Below are 17,436 nucleotides of genomic sequence, written 5' to 3'. Positions count from 1 at the left end.
ACAGACGAGAGCTACTGTTCCTGGCCTGGAATGAAAACCAGATACATTTGCAGAGAGATTGTGTACCCAGCACTTTCACTAGTTACTCTTTTGTGTTTCCCAACTCTAAATTAGGTGAGAGAATGGGACTCTTCCAGAAGGCGTTGTCTCCTCCTTTTGTGTTTTCTAAACTTGAATTAGAGATACAGTGAAGTGGAGATCTTGGAGAGCTGAGGAGAAACGATGAAAGTATCGAAAACTGAAGGTCCATTTTCCAGACTCGGTTTGTTGGTTCTGATTGAGGGATTCAGGTAACCTGGGGAGGCAAATAATAAAACAACGAATCTCAGGCAGTGAGGAGTGAAGTGGGGAGAAGGAAGGTTGAGACCTGTTGATTTGGTGACTTGGCTGATGGGTTTCGAAGTAATATTTTCTCAGCCAGTTCTAGGATGTCCTAATTTTATGCTAAACGACATATTCATCCCGTTGTCAGTAATGTTTGCTTTCGTGAGAGCAGAGGTGAGCCGGGGGTGGAATCTGGGAGGAATGAGGAGATTGTGCCGGGGACCTTAGATGGCAACAACACGAAATGGTAGTGGGTGGTGGAGCCTAGTTAAAGTCTGTGAGGTGCTAGGACGCACCGGCGAGGGTATCTCTCCCTTATCCGGACTCGGCAGCAGGAAGAATGAGGCTGATGAAACGTCAGCACGGGAGAAAGGCGGGAGACTCTGTCTGCAGAGGGAGGCTTCCCCTAGGGCAGGGAGGAGAAAGGAATGTTCAGAGAAGAGACTGAGGGGATGTGAGGGGTTTTTTCTTTTTTTTTTTTTTTAACTTTTGCTGAAATATACATAAAATTCACCATCTTAACTATTTTTAAGAATACAATTCAGTGGCATTAAGTACATTCACATTGCTGTGCAGTCATCACCACCATCCCTAGAAGCTGTTCATACCAAACTGAAACTATGCAACGTCCATCAAACAACTCCCCGTTTCCTCTCCTCCAGCCCCTCTAGTCTCCCTCTGATTCCATATAATGGTCCGACTATACCATAATATTGTACCATTACTTAACTGTTCTTTTACTTATGAATATTTAGGTTTTTTGCCTTCAACAATTATTTAAAAGGCTGCATTGACCATTTGTGCACACAAAACTCTGGGCACATTTGCAAAGGCTACTTTGGAATGGATACCAGGGAGTAAAATTGTGGGGGTGAAGAAACTCTTCATTTTCCATTTTACTAGAGGTTGCCACATTTTCCTCCAAAATTACATGCATTTATATTTCTTCCACCAGTGTTAAACATCCATTTCCCCATATATTACGATGAAAATTATGTATTTATTTATTTATTTGTTTGAAACTGAGTTTTGCTTTTGTCACCCAGGCTGGAGTGCAATGGCATGATCTTGGCTCACAGCAACCTCTGCCTCCCAGGTTCAAGCAAGTCTCCTGCCTCAGCCTTCCAAGTAACTGGGATTACAGGTGCCTGCCATCACACCCTGCTAATTTTTTGTAGTTTTAGTAGAGTTGGGGTTTCGCCATGTTGGGCAGGCTGGTCTCGAACTCCTGACGTCAGGTGATCCAGCCACCTCCCAAAGTGATAGGATTACAGGCGTGAGCCACTGTACCCAGCCTATAGATTTCAAATCTGGATGGAAAACGAGCTTCTAGGAAATTTTTCCTATTTTTCACAGCCATTTAAGTTTATTTCATGAAGTTTTTCCATTCCTTTCTCAATAAGTTAGCTTCTTACTTGCCTGTTATATTAAAATGTACACTTAAAATTTAACAATGTATTTCCATGCTTTTGCCTTTATTTTCTAATTTTATTGTGATTGTTGAATGAGACCAGTGATCTCTGATTTAGAATGCGTGTTTCTCTTTCAGTTTTTATTTATGCCCAAGATAAGGTCAAATTTAGTAAATGTCCCATGTGTGCTTGAATGGAATGTACATATTTGATTTGTAATGAAGCACTTTCCCATTAAAAAATATATACATATATTTCATATACATACGCCACAAACTCTTTCTTGTGCATTACCTAAATAATATATTAAATTTTTTGGTTTTGCTTGGTGTGGTGGCTCTGGCCTGTAATCTCAGCACTTTGGGAGGCCGAGGTGGGAGGATTACTTGAGGCCAGGAGTTTGAGACCAGCCTGGGCAACATAGCAAAGACATCAACTCTACAAAAATAAAAAAAAAAAAGTTAGCTGGGCCCGGCAGTGTGTGCCCGTAGTCCCAGCTCCTTGGGAGGCGGAGGTGGGGAGATTGAGGAGGTCCTTGAGTCCCAGTGGGTGTGGGAGGGGGGGCCAGTTGAGTATACAGGGAGCTATGATTGGGCCACTGAACTCAGCCTGGGCACAGAGCGAGACCTTGTCTCAAAAAGTTTATTGTGGTAAAATAGACATAATACAAAACTTAACCATCTTACCTGTTTTTAAGTGTACAGTTCAATGGTGCTAAATACATCTATAATGTTGTGCAAGCATCGCCATATCCATCTCTGTAACTGTTTATCTTATAAAACTGAAACTGTCCTCATGAAACAACTCCCCATTTTCTTCTTCAGCCCCTGGCAACCATCTCATTCTACGTTGTCTCTGTGATTCTGACCCCTTTAAGTACCTCAGATACGTTTAATAAGACAGTATTTGTCGTTTTGTGACTGGTTTATATCACTTAGTACATGTCCTCAAGGTTCATTCCTGTCACAGCATACATCAGAATCTCCTTCCTTTATTTACTTATTTGTTTTTGTCAGACGGAGTCCCGCTCTGTCACCCAGAGCAATTTCCTCTCACTACAACCTCCAACGCCCAGGTTCACGCCATTCTCCTGCCTTGGCCTCCCGAGAGCTGGAACTACAGGCACCCGCCACCACACCCGGCTATTTTTTTTTTATTTTTTATTTTTAATAGAGATGGGGTTTCGTTGTGTTGACCACGCTGGTCTTGAACTCCTGACCTCAGGTGGTCCACTGACCTCAGGTGTTCCACTCTCCTCAGCCTCCCAAAGTGCTGGGATTATAGGTGTGAGCCACTGCGCCTGGCTTCCTTCCTTTTTAAGGCTGTATAATGCTGTATTTATAGACCACGTTTTGCTTTTCCATTCATCTGTTGATGAACACTTGGGTCTCTAAGGCTCCTATTAACATAAGTGTCCAGATAACTCTTTGAGAGAGTCTGCTTTCAATTCTTTTGGGTTGCTGGATCTTACGGTAATTCTGTTTTTATATTTTTCAGAAAATACAATATGGTTTTCCGCAGTGGCTGAAACATTTAACATTTATATGTCACTAGGATATAAGGGTTCCAGTTTCTCTACCTTCTCATTGACACTCGTGTTGATTTTTTTGTTGTCAGTAGTTACCATCTTAGTGGATGTGAGGTATTATCTCATTGTAGTTGTGATTTGTATTTCCCTAATGGTTAGTGATGTTGAGCCTCTTTGTATGTGCTTATTGGCTATTGGCCATTTGTATATCTTTGGAGAAATGTCTATTCCAGTCCTTTTCTCATTGTTAATAAGATTGTTTTGTTATTGAGTTTTAGGCATTCCCTGTAATCTGGAATTTAATCCTTTGTGAGATATATGCTTTGCAAATATTTTCTCCCATTCTGTTGGTTGACTTTTTACTCTTTTGATATCATCTTTGTTTTTGAGACAGAGTCTCCCTCTGTCACCCAGGCTGAAGTGTAGTGGTGCAATCTAAGCTTGCTGTAGCCTCCGCCTCCCGAGCAGCTGGGATTACAAGCATGCACCACCACGCCTGGCAAATTTTTGTATTTTTAATAGAGACAGGGTTTCACCGTGTTGGCCAGGGCTCTCAAACCCCTGGCCTCCAGTGATCCGCCTGCCTCGGCCTCCCAAAGTGCTGGGATTACCGGCGTGAACCACTGCGCCTGGCCAATACTGTCTTTCAATGCACAAAATTTTAAAATTTGTATAAAGTCCAGTTTGTCTATTTTTTCTTTTGTCTGTGTCATTTTCAAGAAATAATCGCCAAATCTGTGTCTGGAAGCTTTTGCCCTACGTTTTCTTCTAGGAGTTTCACACTTTGAGCCTTCCATTTAGATCTTCAGTCCATTTTGCATTCATTTTTGTTTGTCGTATCGGGGGTCCAAATTTATTCTTTTGCATGTGGCCATAGATGGTATGTAATCTTCGCTAATCGTTTGTAATTATCTGAAAGGTATATTAGCTCGGATACAATGATATTGTATTTGTCATTATCTCCTTGTGTGTAAAATGATATTGCCAGGTGCACATATGCTCATGAATTCTAGATCTTGGGGACCTGAATCTTGGTGTTCAAAAATTCTTCGTCCATTTAGTACTTTCTAGCTTGAGTGTTTTTCAATGCTGATATTTTTATACTATTAATACTTTGTTGGGTAAGAATTTGCCAGGCTTTTTCTTCTTCTATTTTACTTTTCTGTGTATTTTCTAGGATTCTCTTATAAACAACATATAGCAAGATTTTTATTTATCCAATGTGAGTCTATATATTAGTAAGCAATTTTATTTCATTCATATGTGTTAAAATTATACTGAGGCTGGGTGCAGTGGTTCACGCCTGTAATCCCAGCACTGTGGGAGGCTGAGGCGGGTGGATCACGAGGTCAGGAGTTTGAGACCAGCCTGGCCAAGATGGTGAAACCCTGTCTCTATTAAAAATACACACACAAAAAGAAAATTAGCCGGGCATGGTGGCAGGTGTCCGTAATCCCAGCTACTTGGGAGGGTGAGGCAGGAGAATCACTTGAACCTGGGAGGCAGAGGTTGCAGTGAGCTGAGGTCATACCATTGCACTCTAGTCTGGGCAACAAGAGTGAAACTCCGTCTTAAAAAATAATATAATATTATATATATATATATATATATATGGTATTATTTTGCCACCTGTCTCATTTTGTCTAGCATATATTTCTACTTCATTTCCTGTCTTCTGTTGAATTGTAATGATTATCTGGAGGGTTTCTAATAGCAGGAAAGTTCACCATTCTGTTTCTGTCCGAGTTGTTAGTCTGCAAATGCTAACCTATAATAAATCTTTTTCCTTATCTACTGTAATTAGAAGGCATATACCCCCAAACAAGACCAAAAAAATCTAAATTTGCTTTTATATCTTCTTCCTTTATTTTCATCTTCCTGAATATGATCATCTGTAATTTTAATATCAGTTCATTTTTTTCATTATGAAAATTGGATTAGACTATACTAAGTATGGGAAGGTTTATAGAGCAAACAAACTCACAGAATGCTGGTAGGAATGTCAGTTATTATATCCAGAAGGGAAAATCATGGAGCATTATGTAGCAAACATGGTGACCTGTGTGTGCTGTTTGACCTATAATTTATAAATCTAGAGAAATGTGTGCTTATATGTACCAAGCTACACAGAAACGCTTGTTCATGAAAGCATCATTTATGTCAGACAAAAACAAGACACTTAAATGGCAGTCAACGCTACCATTCACATGAATTTGTTTGGAAAAAAGATGAAGCTTCTTCCCTAGATAATGTTTGATGCAAGATGTGTATGATGATATCAATAATTTTGAGCTGCTTTCGGCTGCTGAAACTTAACTCTGTAATCATATCATTCTTCTCCAGGTATCATTTATTCTTTATTTTTAAGGATCTTTCTTTTCCCTCTGGAGACACCTGAGCTCACAGTCCTGGGGAGATATGGCAGAATCTTTTTTTTCGGATTTTGGCTTGTTGTGGTATCTGAAGGAGCTCAGAAAGGAAGAGTTTTGGAAATTTAAGGAGCTCCTCAAACAACCTTTGGAGAAATTCGAACTCAAGCCAATCCCCTGGGCTGAGCTGAAGAAGGCTTCCAAAGAAGACGTAGCAAAGCTGTTGGACAAACATTACCCGGGAAAGCAGGCATGGGAGGTGACACTGCACCTGTTTCTACAGATCAATAGGAAAGATCTCTGGACAAAGGCCCAGGAAGAGATGAGAAGTAAGTGCTGGATGAAGGGGCGAGGACCCGGGTGGGGGAAGGCTGGTGTACTGGGAACAAGGCGATATCGTTGTTGAATGAGTGGCCATCCCCTCCATCAGGTGAGAATGTGTGTGGGCCAAGGTGAGAGTTGAAGGCAGGAAAAGAGTTGCAGTCCAGGGCCATTCGTACGTGGGCCAGTGATGAACTGGGGACGGATGACGTCCTGATACAAACCATTCACCTAAGGAGTGTCTTCCCATTTTCCCACCCCAAGTAGAGTCGTTGTTATGGGAGATGAGTGGCCAGTTAGTGTCTGCATTGCCAGGTCTACTGAGATGGAATTCTAGTATGGTAGTTGCCTTCTTTTCTATTTTTTATTTTTGTTTTTGAGACACAGTCTTGCCATGTTGCTCAGGCTGGTCTTGAACTCCCAGGCTCAAGCAATCCGCCTGCCTAGACCTCCCAAAGTGCTGGGATTACAGGAGTGAGCCACCGTGCCTAACCGCCTGTCTTTGTTGACCAGACAGACATCTACCAAGGAGTAGGTAGAATCTTAATATTTAAGACAGTCACAGACAGCGTATGTCCCGGGTACTACAGGAAGCACTCTTGCGAGCTTGTTTGGAGGTTCTGGTTGGGGTGCACAGCTTCTCTTCTGCCCGTGCCCGAAGAACAGTCGTCTTCTATGGGGGAAGGTTGTCATCGCCTTTGACCCAGGGCAGAGCTTCAGAACGGACGCACATGGAGCAGTGAGGGAGGAAGCGGACACCCGCCCAGCCGACTTGATCAGCCAATAGCCCTGGCGATCAATGGGGTGACATGTCACAGCCAGGTTGCCCTCACGTCCTGGAAGCACTCTTTCTGCAGAATGTCTTTTCATTCTCATCACAACCCAGGAAAGGTTTACAAGCGAGAAAACCGGACAAAACGGTGTTCCCATGTGTTACGTGACTTTTCCAAAAGTGACAGGTCTGACTCCAACCCAGTTCTACTGGACTCATTGATGGGGTCTACACCCTCCTCTGGGGGGATACTTAAGAAAAACTAAATATATTCCCTATTAGGTATCTAGTAATTAGCATTTGTTTCTGATGAGTGTTATCTTCTCCCTTTACTTTTGAGTTGAATCAACTTCTGTTACATCGATTTCTGTTTTGTTCACGTTTGTTCTTTGTGTTGGTAATTCTAATTTGAGACCTTATTTCATATCCCCGCATGCTTGAGGGTATTTTATTTGGTTTGGAATTGCTTGCTGTGTTTTTTGGTTTTTTGTGTGTTTTTTGTTTGTTTTTTGTTTCTTGTTTTTTGTTTGTTTTTCAGATGGTGTCTTGCTCTGTTGCCCAGGTTGGAGTGCAGTGGCGTGATCTCGGTTCACTGCAACCTCCGCCTCCCGGGTTCAAACGATTCTCCTGCCTCAGCCTCCCGAGCAGTTGGGATTACAGGCATGCGCCACCACACCCAGCTAATTTTTGTATTTTTAGTAGAGACAGGATGTCACCATGTTGGTCAGGTTGGTCTCGAACTCCTGACCTCTGGTGATCCGCCCGCCTCGGCCTCCCCAAGTGCTGGGATTACAGGTGTGAGCCCCTGCACCTGGCAATTTTCTTTATCTGTGTGGTTCGTGTCTTTGACTTTTCTGCTGATTAATGTTCTATGTTGGCGGATGAAAAAATGACCGAGTCAATGTCTGAACTGAGGGTTTCTCACTTGAGACGCTGAGGTCCTAAATGTTATATTTCATCTCTAAGATATGACCTTTTTTTTTTTTTTTTTGAGATGGAGTCTCACCCTGTCACCCGGGCTGGAGTGCAGTGGCATGGTCTCAGCTCACTGCAAGCTCCACCTCCCAGGTTCACACCATTCTCCTGCCTCAGCCTCCCAAGTAGCTGGGACTACAGGCGCCCGCCACCACACCCGCTAATTTTTTGTGTTTTTAGTAGAGACGGGGTTTCACCAGGTTAGCCAGGATGGTCTCAATCTCCTGACCTCGTGATCCGCCCGCCTCGGCCTGGCAAAGGCCTCACGCTGGGATTACAGGCGTGAGCCACCGCGCCCGGCCGACATGAATATTTTTAAGGTGACCTTTTCATTGTAAGAGAATGAGAGCAAGCCACTAAGTGCTGTCACCTGAGTTGCTGGAAATAGGGGTCAAAGGCTTCATTTTTCTTGCCTTTAATAAAAAAAAAAACTTTAACATATAGATTTTATCTTTTATTAATTATATCTTTGGTGCCTATATTTCTGGTACATCATAGATATACCACAAATAATGATAAATCATTGGGTTTTGTTTTTTGTTTTTTGTTTTTCTATTTTTTTGAGATGGAGTCTCACTCTGTCACCCAAGCTGGAGTGCAGTGGCGCGATCTTGGCTCACTGCAACCTCCGCCTCCTGGGTTCAAGCGATTCTCCTGCCTCAGTCTCCCGAGTAACTGAGACTACAGGCACTCACCACCACGCCCGGCTAATTTTTCTATTTCTAGTGGAGACGGGGTTTCACCACTTTGGCCAGGATGGTATCGATCTCTCGACCTTGCGATCCACCCGCCTCGGCCCCCCAAAGTGCTGGGATTACAGGTGCGAATCATCAGTTTTAAATAACCTTGCTTATGAATTTTGTCTCAAAAAACCTTGGATGCCAGCAAATGTTTATTATGGGCAAATATAGAAAGTGAATAATATAATGATAAATACATTCAATTAAATAGCATAGGGTTTTGCCAGGCGCGGTGGCTCACGCCTGTAATCCCAGCACTTTGGGAGGCCGAGGTGGGCTGATCATCTGAGGTAAGGAGTTTGAGACCAGCCTGGCCAACATGGTGAGACCCTGTGTCTACTAAAAATACAAAAATTACCCACGCATAGCGACACATGCCTGTAATCCCAGCTGCTCGGGAGGCTGAGGCATGAGAATCACTAGAACCTGGGAGGCAGAAGTTGCAGTGAGCCAAGATCACACCACTGCACTCTAGCCTGGGCCACACAGTGAGACTCTGTCTCAAAAATTACATATATATTTTTTAAATAAATAGCATAGGGTTTTGTGATGAAAAATGTGCATGAATTTAGAAAGATGTCCATAATACATTATTCAGTCAAAAACCATGTTTGAAAATAGTGTATGCAATATAATTCTACTATAGAGAGAAAAATCGGGCAGAAGAAAAATACAGAGTAATACAGACACAGATTAAGCTATGAGCCATGACTACATACATTGATGAAATTTTTGGAATGACTTTATTTCCTTTCTCTTTATCTGCATTTTTTTTTAATTTAATTTTTTAATAGACATGGAGTCTCACTATGTTGGCCAAGCTGGTCTTGGACTCCTGGCCTCAAGTGCTCCTCCTCCCTCAGCACTCCCAAAACGCTGGAATTACAGGCGTGAGCCACCATGCCTAGCATGTATGTTTTAAATTCGAGACAGTTTTACAATATTAACTTTGTACGAAGACAGTCACTGCCCAGAGACTTAAATAACTCCTGTGCGGTGATGTTAAAGGGATATAGTGGAGAATAAAGTGGATGCTGTTCCCACCTGTGGTGTCCACAGTCAGCGTGCAAGGAGAACAAAGACCATCGGTGGAACCGTCCTCGCCTTTGTGAGCGACCACAGGGCCCCTTTGCAGTCTATTTCCTTTCAGTCCCTTCCCCAGACTCAAGATTTTTCTGAAATTTGAAAACTCAGATTCTAAACAGGATTTTAATTCTTCTCCCTTCCCCATTTCTCATCACTCATCAGATAAACTTTGCATAAAATGACGTATTTTGTGTCTGGGCGTGGTAGCTCACGCCTGTAATCCCAGCACTTTGGGAGGCCAAGGCGGGCAGATCACCTGAGGTCAGGAGTTTGAGACCAGCCTGGCCTACATGGTGAAACCCCAACCCTACTAAAAATACAAGAATTAGCCGGGCGTGGTGGCACGCGCCTGTAATCCCAGCTACTCGGGAGACTGAGGCAGGAGAATCATGTGAACTCAGGAGGCAGAGGTTGCAGTGAGCCGAGATGGCGCCATCGCACTCCAGCCTGGGGGACAAGAGCGAGAGTTCATCTCAAAAAAATATATATATATATAAAATTTGTATATTTACATATATATAATTTGTATATTTACATATATATATATACTTTGCTGATAGGTGACCTGCTATCATCAGTTTAATTAAAGAGAATGCAGAAATTAGGAAAGGTTATATAGACAAGACCAATTTTAGCAACAGTTGATACAGTAAAATTTTTTTTGAGACAGAGTCTCAGGCTGTTGCCCAGGCTTGAGTGCAGTGGTGTAATGCTAGCTTATTGCAATCTCCACCTCAAAGGTTCAAGCAATTCTTGTGCCTCATCTTCCTGAGTAGGTGGCACCACAGGCACGTACCACCACACCCAGCCTAATTTTTTTATTTTTAGTAGAGACAGGGTTTCACCATGTGGGCCAGCCTGGTCTTGAGCTCCTGGCCTCAAGTGATCCATCTACCTCAGCCTCCCAAAATGCTGGGATTACAGGTGTAAGCCACCATACCTGGCCAAAATTCTTATATTTCTAAATTTTGGCTTGCTAACAGCTGTCACTGCAAATACCAGAGGCAATCCTGGTTCTTAATCATCAGGATTAAGAGAGACTGCCATCAAGAGATGCCGAAGCTATTGTCTTTTTTTTTTTTTTTTTTTTTTTTTTGAGACAGAGTCTCGCTCTGTCACCCAGGCTGGAGTGCAATGGTGTGATCTCAGCTCACTGCAAGCTCTGCCTCCCAGGTTTATGCCATTCTCCTGCCTCAGCCTCCCAAGTAGCTGGGACTACAGGCGCCGGCCACCTTGCCCGGCTAGTTTTTTGTATTTTTTTTTTTTTTTAGTACAGATGGGGTTTCACCGTGTTAGCCAGGATGGTCTCGATCTCCTGACCTCGTGATCCGCCCGTCTCGGCCTCCCAAAGTGCTGGGATTACAGGCTTGAGCCACCGCACCCGGCCGCCATTGTCATTTTAGGAGCATACATGAGCTGCCACTGAAGGGTGAAAGGAATAAGCTCTTCGTGTCTGTCCTGCTGTATAGAGAAGACAAAGCTGGCTGAGAATAGAAGGTGGAGTAGGATTTTGTTTCTAATAGTTGGAGTAACACTGGGTGCTTGAACGGAAACGCTCAAATCTCAGTTACTATAACTGTTGACCAAAATAAAGTGACAGAAAGGTAAAGACCGTAAAGGCAGGTCGAAAGAATGATGGGGTATGGTGTCTCACGCCTGTAATTCCAGCACTTTGGGAGGCCAAAGTGGGTGGATCACTTGAGCCCAGGAGTTCGAAACCAGCCTGGACAACATAGTGAAATTCCATGTCCACAAAAAGAAAAAAATCCCTACACCAAAAAACAAAAATTAGCCAAGCGTGGTGGCACACGCCTATAGTTCCAGCTACTTGGGAGGCTGAGGCAGGAGGATCACTTGAGCCTGGGAGGGGGAGGTTGCAGTGACCTGACATTGCGCCACTGCATTCCAGCCTGGGTGACAGAGTGAGATCCCGTCTCAAAAGAAAAAAAGAAATTGATGGTTCAGGGGTGGATTTCCGAAATTGAGTACAGCCAGTGTGGGGCAAGAGAAATAACCTAGACCCCATGGCTTCCAGTCCAGCAGACATGGGACATGCACCTGACCCCTGCTATCTATTCACCAGTCTAAATTAGTCCAGACACATACACTCGAACCTTTTTGGAAAGCAGAAAGCGGATGAATTTGAATGAGTGGTTGAGATGAAATGTGCGGGATCGGTAGTCATAACCTCAGCCCTGATTCCCTGTAGAGCTTCAGCAAATGGTGGTGCTTTTGGATGGGGAGATGCCACCCCCTCTTCCAGCTTGGAATATAATTCTCCAGCGTTCACACCTCATAGTGGCCATCACTCTGTCTAGGTTTCCAATTTGGTCATGTGTTTCCATGAACATGATTTCAGATAGATTATGGTCCTAACAAAACTAAGTTAGCCAGCCTGGTTATCTCGATATGCACGCCAGTCTGCGTGTGTTCCAAGTGAATCTTTAGGCATCATTCTGCCAATGAAAAGAGTCAAATTCTGTAATATATTTTAAAAGATTTATTCTGAGCCAAATATGAGTGACCATGGCCTGTGACACAGCCCTCAGGAGGTCCTGAGAACATGTGCCCAAGGTAGTTGGGGTGCAGCTTGGTTTTACACTTTTTTTTTTTTTTTTGAGACAGAGTCTCGCTCTGTCACCCAGGCTGGAGTACAATGGCACGATCTCTGCTCACTGCAACCTCCGCCTCCCAGGTTCAAGTGATGCTTGTGCCTCAGCCTCCCGAGTAGCTGGGATTACAGGCGCCCGCCACCACGCCTTGGCTAACTTTTGTATTTTTAGTAGAGTTGGGGTTTCACCATGTTGGCCAGGCTGGTCTTGAACTCCTGACCTCAGGTGATCCATCTGGCTCGGCCTCCCAAAGTGCTGGGATTACAGGCATGAGCCACTGCGCCCGGCCCTGGTTTTATACATTTTAGGGAGACGTGAGACTTCAATAAGAAATACATTGGTTTGGTTCAGAAAGGTGGGACAACTGGAAGCCGGTAGCAGGGTGAGGGGGACGCTTCCAGGTTCTAGATGGGTTTAAAAATTCTCTGGTTGACGGCCGGAGGCGGAGCTTGCAGTGAGCTGAGATCACACCACTGCGCTCCAGCCTGGGCGACAGAGCAAGACTCCGTCTCAAAAAATAAAAAGAAAAAATTCTCTGGTTGACAACTGGTTGAGTTTATCTAAAGACCTGGGATCAAAGAAAAGGAAATGTCTGGGTTAAGATAAAGGATTATGGAGAGCCACGTCCTTACTTGCAGAGGAAGCCTTCAGAGAGAATAGGTTGTAAAATGTTTCTTATCAGACTCAAAGCCTGTGTTTGTGTTAATGGAGAGGTACAATGAAGTCTGTCTGACCCCCACTTCCCATCATGGCATGAACCAGTCTCTCAGGTTAAATGTTAAAAGCACCCTGGCTTCAGATGGCTGACGAGTATTAGAATTTTATTTTTGGTTTACAGTTCTGAGGAGTATAAAAGAATGAGTGCGTTTTTAACTATCTGATATCCTGTTCTCACAGATAAGCTAAACCCATATAGAAAGCATATGAAGGAAAAATTTCAACTCATATGGGAGAAGGAAACCTGTCTTCCCGTCCCTGAGCATTTCTACAAAGAAACCATGAGAAATAAGTATAAAGAATTGACTGGCGCATACACTGCTGCGGCTAGACTCCACACTGTGGTCCTGGAAGGTTCCGACGGAATTGGAAAAACAACCCTTCTAAGAAAAGTGATGTTGGACTGGGCAGAGGGAAACTTATGGAAGGATAGGTTCACATTTGTGTTTTTCCTCAATGTCTATGAAATGAACGGGGTCACAGAGACCAGCTTACTGGAGCTCCTCTCCAGGGACTGGCCTGAGTCTTCAGAGACGATCGAAGACATTTTTTCCCAGCCAGAGAGAATTCTGTTCATCATGGATGGCTTTGAGCACCTGAAGTTTAACTTGAAATTTAAGGACGACTTGAGCGATGACTGGAGGCGGCAGCAGCCAACGTCAATTATCCTGAGCAGTTTGTTGCAGAAAAAGATGCTTCCAGAATGCTCTCTGCTTATTGCCTTAGGAAAACTGGCTATGCAAAAACACTATTTTATGTTGCAGCATCCAAAACTTATAAAGCTCTCAGGATTCACTGAATCTGAAAAGAAGTCGTATTTCTCCTACTACTTTGGTGAGAAGAGCAAAGCCTTGAAAGTCTTCAATTTTGTGAGAGATAGTGGACCGCTGTTTATCTTGTGCCATAATCCCTTTATATGCTGGTTGGTCTGTACTTGCGTGAAACAGAGGCTAGAGAGGGGAGAAGACCTTGAAATAAACTCCCAAAACACCACCTCTTTATATGCATCCTTCTTAACAAATGTATTCAAAGCAGGAAGTCAGAGTTTTGTGCCTAAGGTGAACAGAGCCCGACTAAAAAACCTGTGTGCTTTGGCTGCAGAGGGAGTATGGACATACACATTTGTCTTTTGCCATGAGGATCTCTGGAGGAATGGGTTATCTGAGTCTGAGGGCTTGATGTGGGTGGATATGAGACTTCTCCAACGGAGAGGGGATTGTTTTACCTTCATCCATCTGTGTATCCAAGAGTTTTGTGCCGCCATGTTTTATTTGCTCAAACGACCCAAAGACGATCCTAACCCGGCCATTGGAAGCATAACTCAACTTGTAAAAGCAACTGTGATTCAGCCTCAAACCCACTTGACCCAGGTGGGGATATTCATGTTTGGAATTTCAGCAGAAGAAATTGTCAGCATGCTGGAGACATCCTTTGGTTTTCCACTGTCAAAAGACCTACAGCAGGAAATAACCCAATCCCTTAAAAGTTTAAGTCAATGTGAAGCTGATAGGGAAGCCATGGGTTTCCAGGAATTATTCGTTAGTTTATTTGAAACTCAGGAAAAAGAATTTGTAACACAAGTGATGAATTTCTTTGAAGAAGTGTTCATTTATATTGGTAACATAGAACATTTGGTAATAGCTTCATTCTGCCTGAAGCATTGTCGAGGTTTAACGACACTTCGCATGTGTATGGAGAATATCTTTCCAGATGACTCAGGATGCGCCTCAGGGTGAGTCGTCTATTAATCCCCTGCCCCACTGCACTACGCTTGGAGTTTGCTCTAGTGGCCCGTGGGTGTTTCGTGGGCCTTTTGCTGCTGTGCTTAAGAGCATGGAGGTTGGAGTCAGAAAGGCTTCCTTTCCAGCCGTGGCACTACCATTTGTCAGCTGTGGGATCATGAGCTGCAACTTCTTGAACTTTTTCCATTTGTATAAAGAGGAATAAAAGTTTATCGACTTCATAGGACCAATGTGAGGTTAAGAGGCTAGCAGGAGGTTTTTTTTTTTTTTTTTTGAGATGGAGTCTTGCTCTATCACCAAGGCTGGAGTGCAGGGGTGCGATCTCAGCTCACTGCAACCTCCGCCTCCTGGGTTCAAGCAACTCTCCTGCCTCAGCTTCCCAAGTAGCTGGGATTGCAGGTGCACGCCACCACGCCTGGCTAATTTTTGTGTTTTTGGTAGAGACAGGGTTTCACCATGTTAGCCAGGCTGGTCTTGAACTCCTGAACTACTGAACTCAGGTGATCCACCCATCTCAGCCTCCCAAAGTGCTAGGATTACAAGCATGAGCCATCACGCCTGGCCTTGCTTGCTTCCTCCCTCCCTCCTTCCCTCCTTTCCTTCCTCTTTCTTTCTCTTTCTTTTTCTCTTTCTCTTTCTTTCCTTTTCTTTTTTATTTTTTTTCATCATTTTTATTGTTTTCAGACTGTGCTTCTTCCCCCTCCCTTCATAGCTTGTGCAGTATCCCCTGGTGACCCCAAGGGAGGGGACTCCTGGAAGTTCCTGCCTCGTTTCCTCTGCATTTTTTCCATATGCCTTTTCCCTCCGCTGATTTTGCCTTATATTCTTCCGTCGGGTTCAGGTTCCTAGCTCATACGTTAGCTCTCAGACACACGCTGCTGTTCGTGATAACGTTTTTGGACACAGTTCCCTGTTCACTGAGGGGTCACCAAATAACCCTTGTCCATAGAACACTCAAGTATTCTCATCTAAAAGAAGAGGAAATGGAAACAACAAGGTTGAATAGCTTGGCCAGGGTCACATAGTTACTAAATGTTTACACCAGAGTTTCATTCCAATCAATTACTCTTGTCTCAGGATCCACTTTCTTTTTTTTTTTTATTTCCAACTTTTAAGTTCAGGGGTTACATGTGCAGGATGTGCAGGTTTGTGACATAGGTGAACATACGTCATGGTGATTTGCTGCACAGATCATCCCATCACCCAGGTATTAAGCCCGACATCTACTAGCTATTCTTCCTGATGCTCTCTCTCCTCCCAAGCCCCACACTCCAACAGGCCCCAGTGTGTGGTGTTCCCTTTCCTGTGTCCGTGTGTTCTCATCATTTAGCTCCTACTTATAAATGAGAACATGCGGTATTTGGTTTTCTGTCCCTACAGTCGTTTGCTAAGGATAATGGCCTCCAGCTCCATCCATGTCCTCGCAAAAGACATGATCTTATTCCTTTTCATGACTGCGTAGTATTCCATGGTGTATATTTACCACGGTTTCTTTATCCAGTCTATCATTGATGGGCATTTAAGTTGATTCCATGTCTTTGCTATTGTAAATAGTGCTCACTTTCTTTCTTTTTTTTCGAGACAGGGTCTTGCTCTGTTTCCCTAGCTTAGTGCAGTGGCATGATCATAGCTCACTTTAGTCTTGTACTCCTGGGTTCAAGTGATCCTCCCACCTCAGCCCCCAAATAGCTGGGACTACAGGTGTATGCCACCACACCTGGCTGATTTTTTAAATTTTTAATAGATAAGGAGTCTTGCTATGTTGCCCAGGCCATTCTCAAACTCCTAAGCTCAAGCGATTCTCTTGCCTTGGCCTCCCAAAGTGCTGGGATTACAGGCTTGAGCCAGTCTGCCTGGCCAGGGCCTACTTCCTAACTATTATGTCATGTTGGCTCAGTTTACCTGGCTGACCTTCTCCCTGTTCAGGCCTGGGTGTCTGTCAGCTTTGAGGGACTTTGGAAATGGTGTTTGGCCTGTTTTGAGAATGTCTTGAATTGCGTTTAGTCACTGGAGAATCACGATCTTTGTTCTCTCATAGTTACAACGAGAAGCTCGTCTACTGGCGGGAGCTTTGCTCAGTGTTCATTACCAACAAGAACTTCCAGATATTAGACATGGAAAACAGCAGCCTCGACGATGCCTCCCTGGCGATTCTTTGCAAAGCGCTGACTCAGCCTGTTTGTAAACTCCGAAAACTCATGTAAGTTTGATGTTAACCTGTCCTTTAAGCAAGTGGCAGAGTTTCCTTCTCTCTACTGTGGCCTTTTTGGAAGAAGACCAGTACATAAATGCAGAGCTGCAATCCAGTGTGTTAAATGCAGTGACATGTACACGTATGTTTACTGCGGCACTATTCACAATAGCAAAGACTTGGAACCAACCCAAATGTCCATCAGTGACAGACTGGATTAAGAAAATGTGGCACATATACACCATGGAATACTATGCAGCCATAAAAAAGGATGAGTTCATGTCCTTTGTGGGGATACGGGTGAAGCTGGAAGCCATCATTCTGAGCAAATTATCACAAGGACAGAAAACCAAACACCGCATGTTCTCACTCATAGGTGGGAACTGAACAATGAGAATACTTGGACACAGGGCGGGGAACATCGCACACCGGGGCCTGTTGTGGGGAGGGGAGAGGGAGGAGGGATAGCATTAGGAGATATACATAATGTAAATGACGAGTTAATGGGTGCAGCACAGCAACATGGCACATGTATACATATGTAACAAACCTGCACATTGTGCACATGTACCCTAGAACTTAAAGTATAATAATAATAATAATAAAAATGTAGTGACGTGTAAAATGAAATCTACTTGGAGGGCCAG

The 17,436-nt window shown here is 43.7% G+C and overlaps 1 protein-coding gene across 1 annotated transcript in view; it reads left to right on the top strand.

Moving 5' to 3' along the window:
- The window catches only part of NLRP9 (NLR family pyrin domain containing 9), a 39,005-nt gene that overhangs the window by 1,445 nt on the left and 20,124 nt on the right, over nt 1-17,436 (top strand). The window contains exons 2-4 of the mRNA XM_031660383.1: nt 5,608-5,962; nt 13,037-14,588; nt 16,637-16,798. Coding sequence (XP_031516243.1) covers nt 5,683-5,962; nt 13,037-14,588; nt 16,637-16,798 — 1,994 coding nt within the window. The 5' untranslated portion in view covers nt 5,608-5,682. The remainder of the gene's footprint in view (nt 1-5,607; nt 5,963-13,036; nt 14,589-16,636; nt 16,799-17,436) is intronic.

This window comes from Papio anubis, chromosome 20, assembly GCF_008728515.1.
Source record: "Papio anubis isolate 15944 chromosome 20, Panubis1.0, whole genome shotgun sequence".
In the NCBI taxonomy this organism is placed as follows: Eukaryota; Metazoa; Chordata; class Mammalia; order Primates; family Cercopithecidae; genus Papio; species Papio anubis.
The sequence above is the reverse complement of the archived record's forward strand: the minus strand, read 5'-3'. Positions and strand labels throughout refer to the sequence as shown.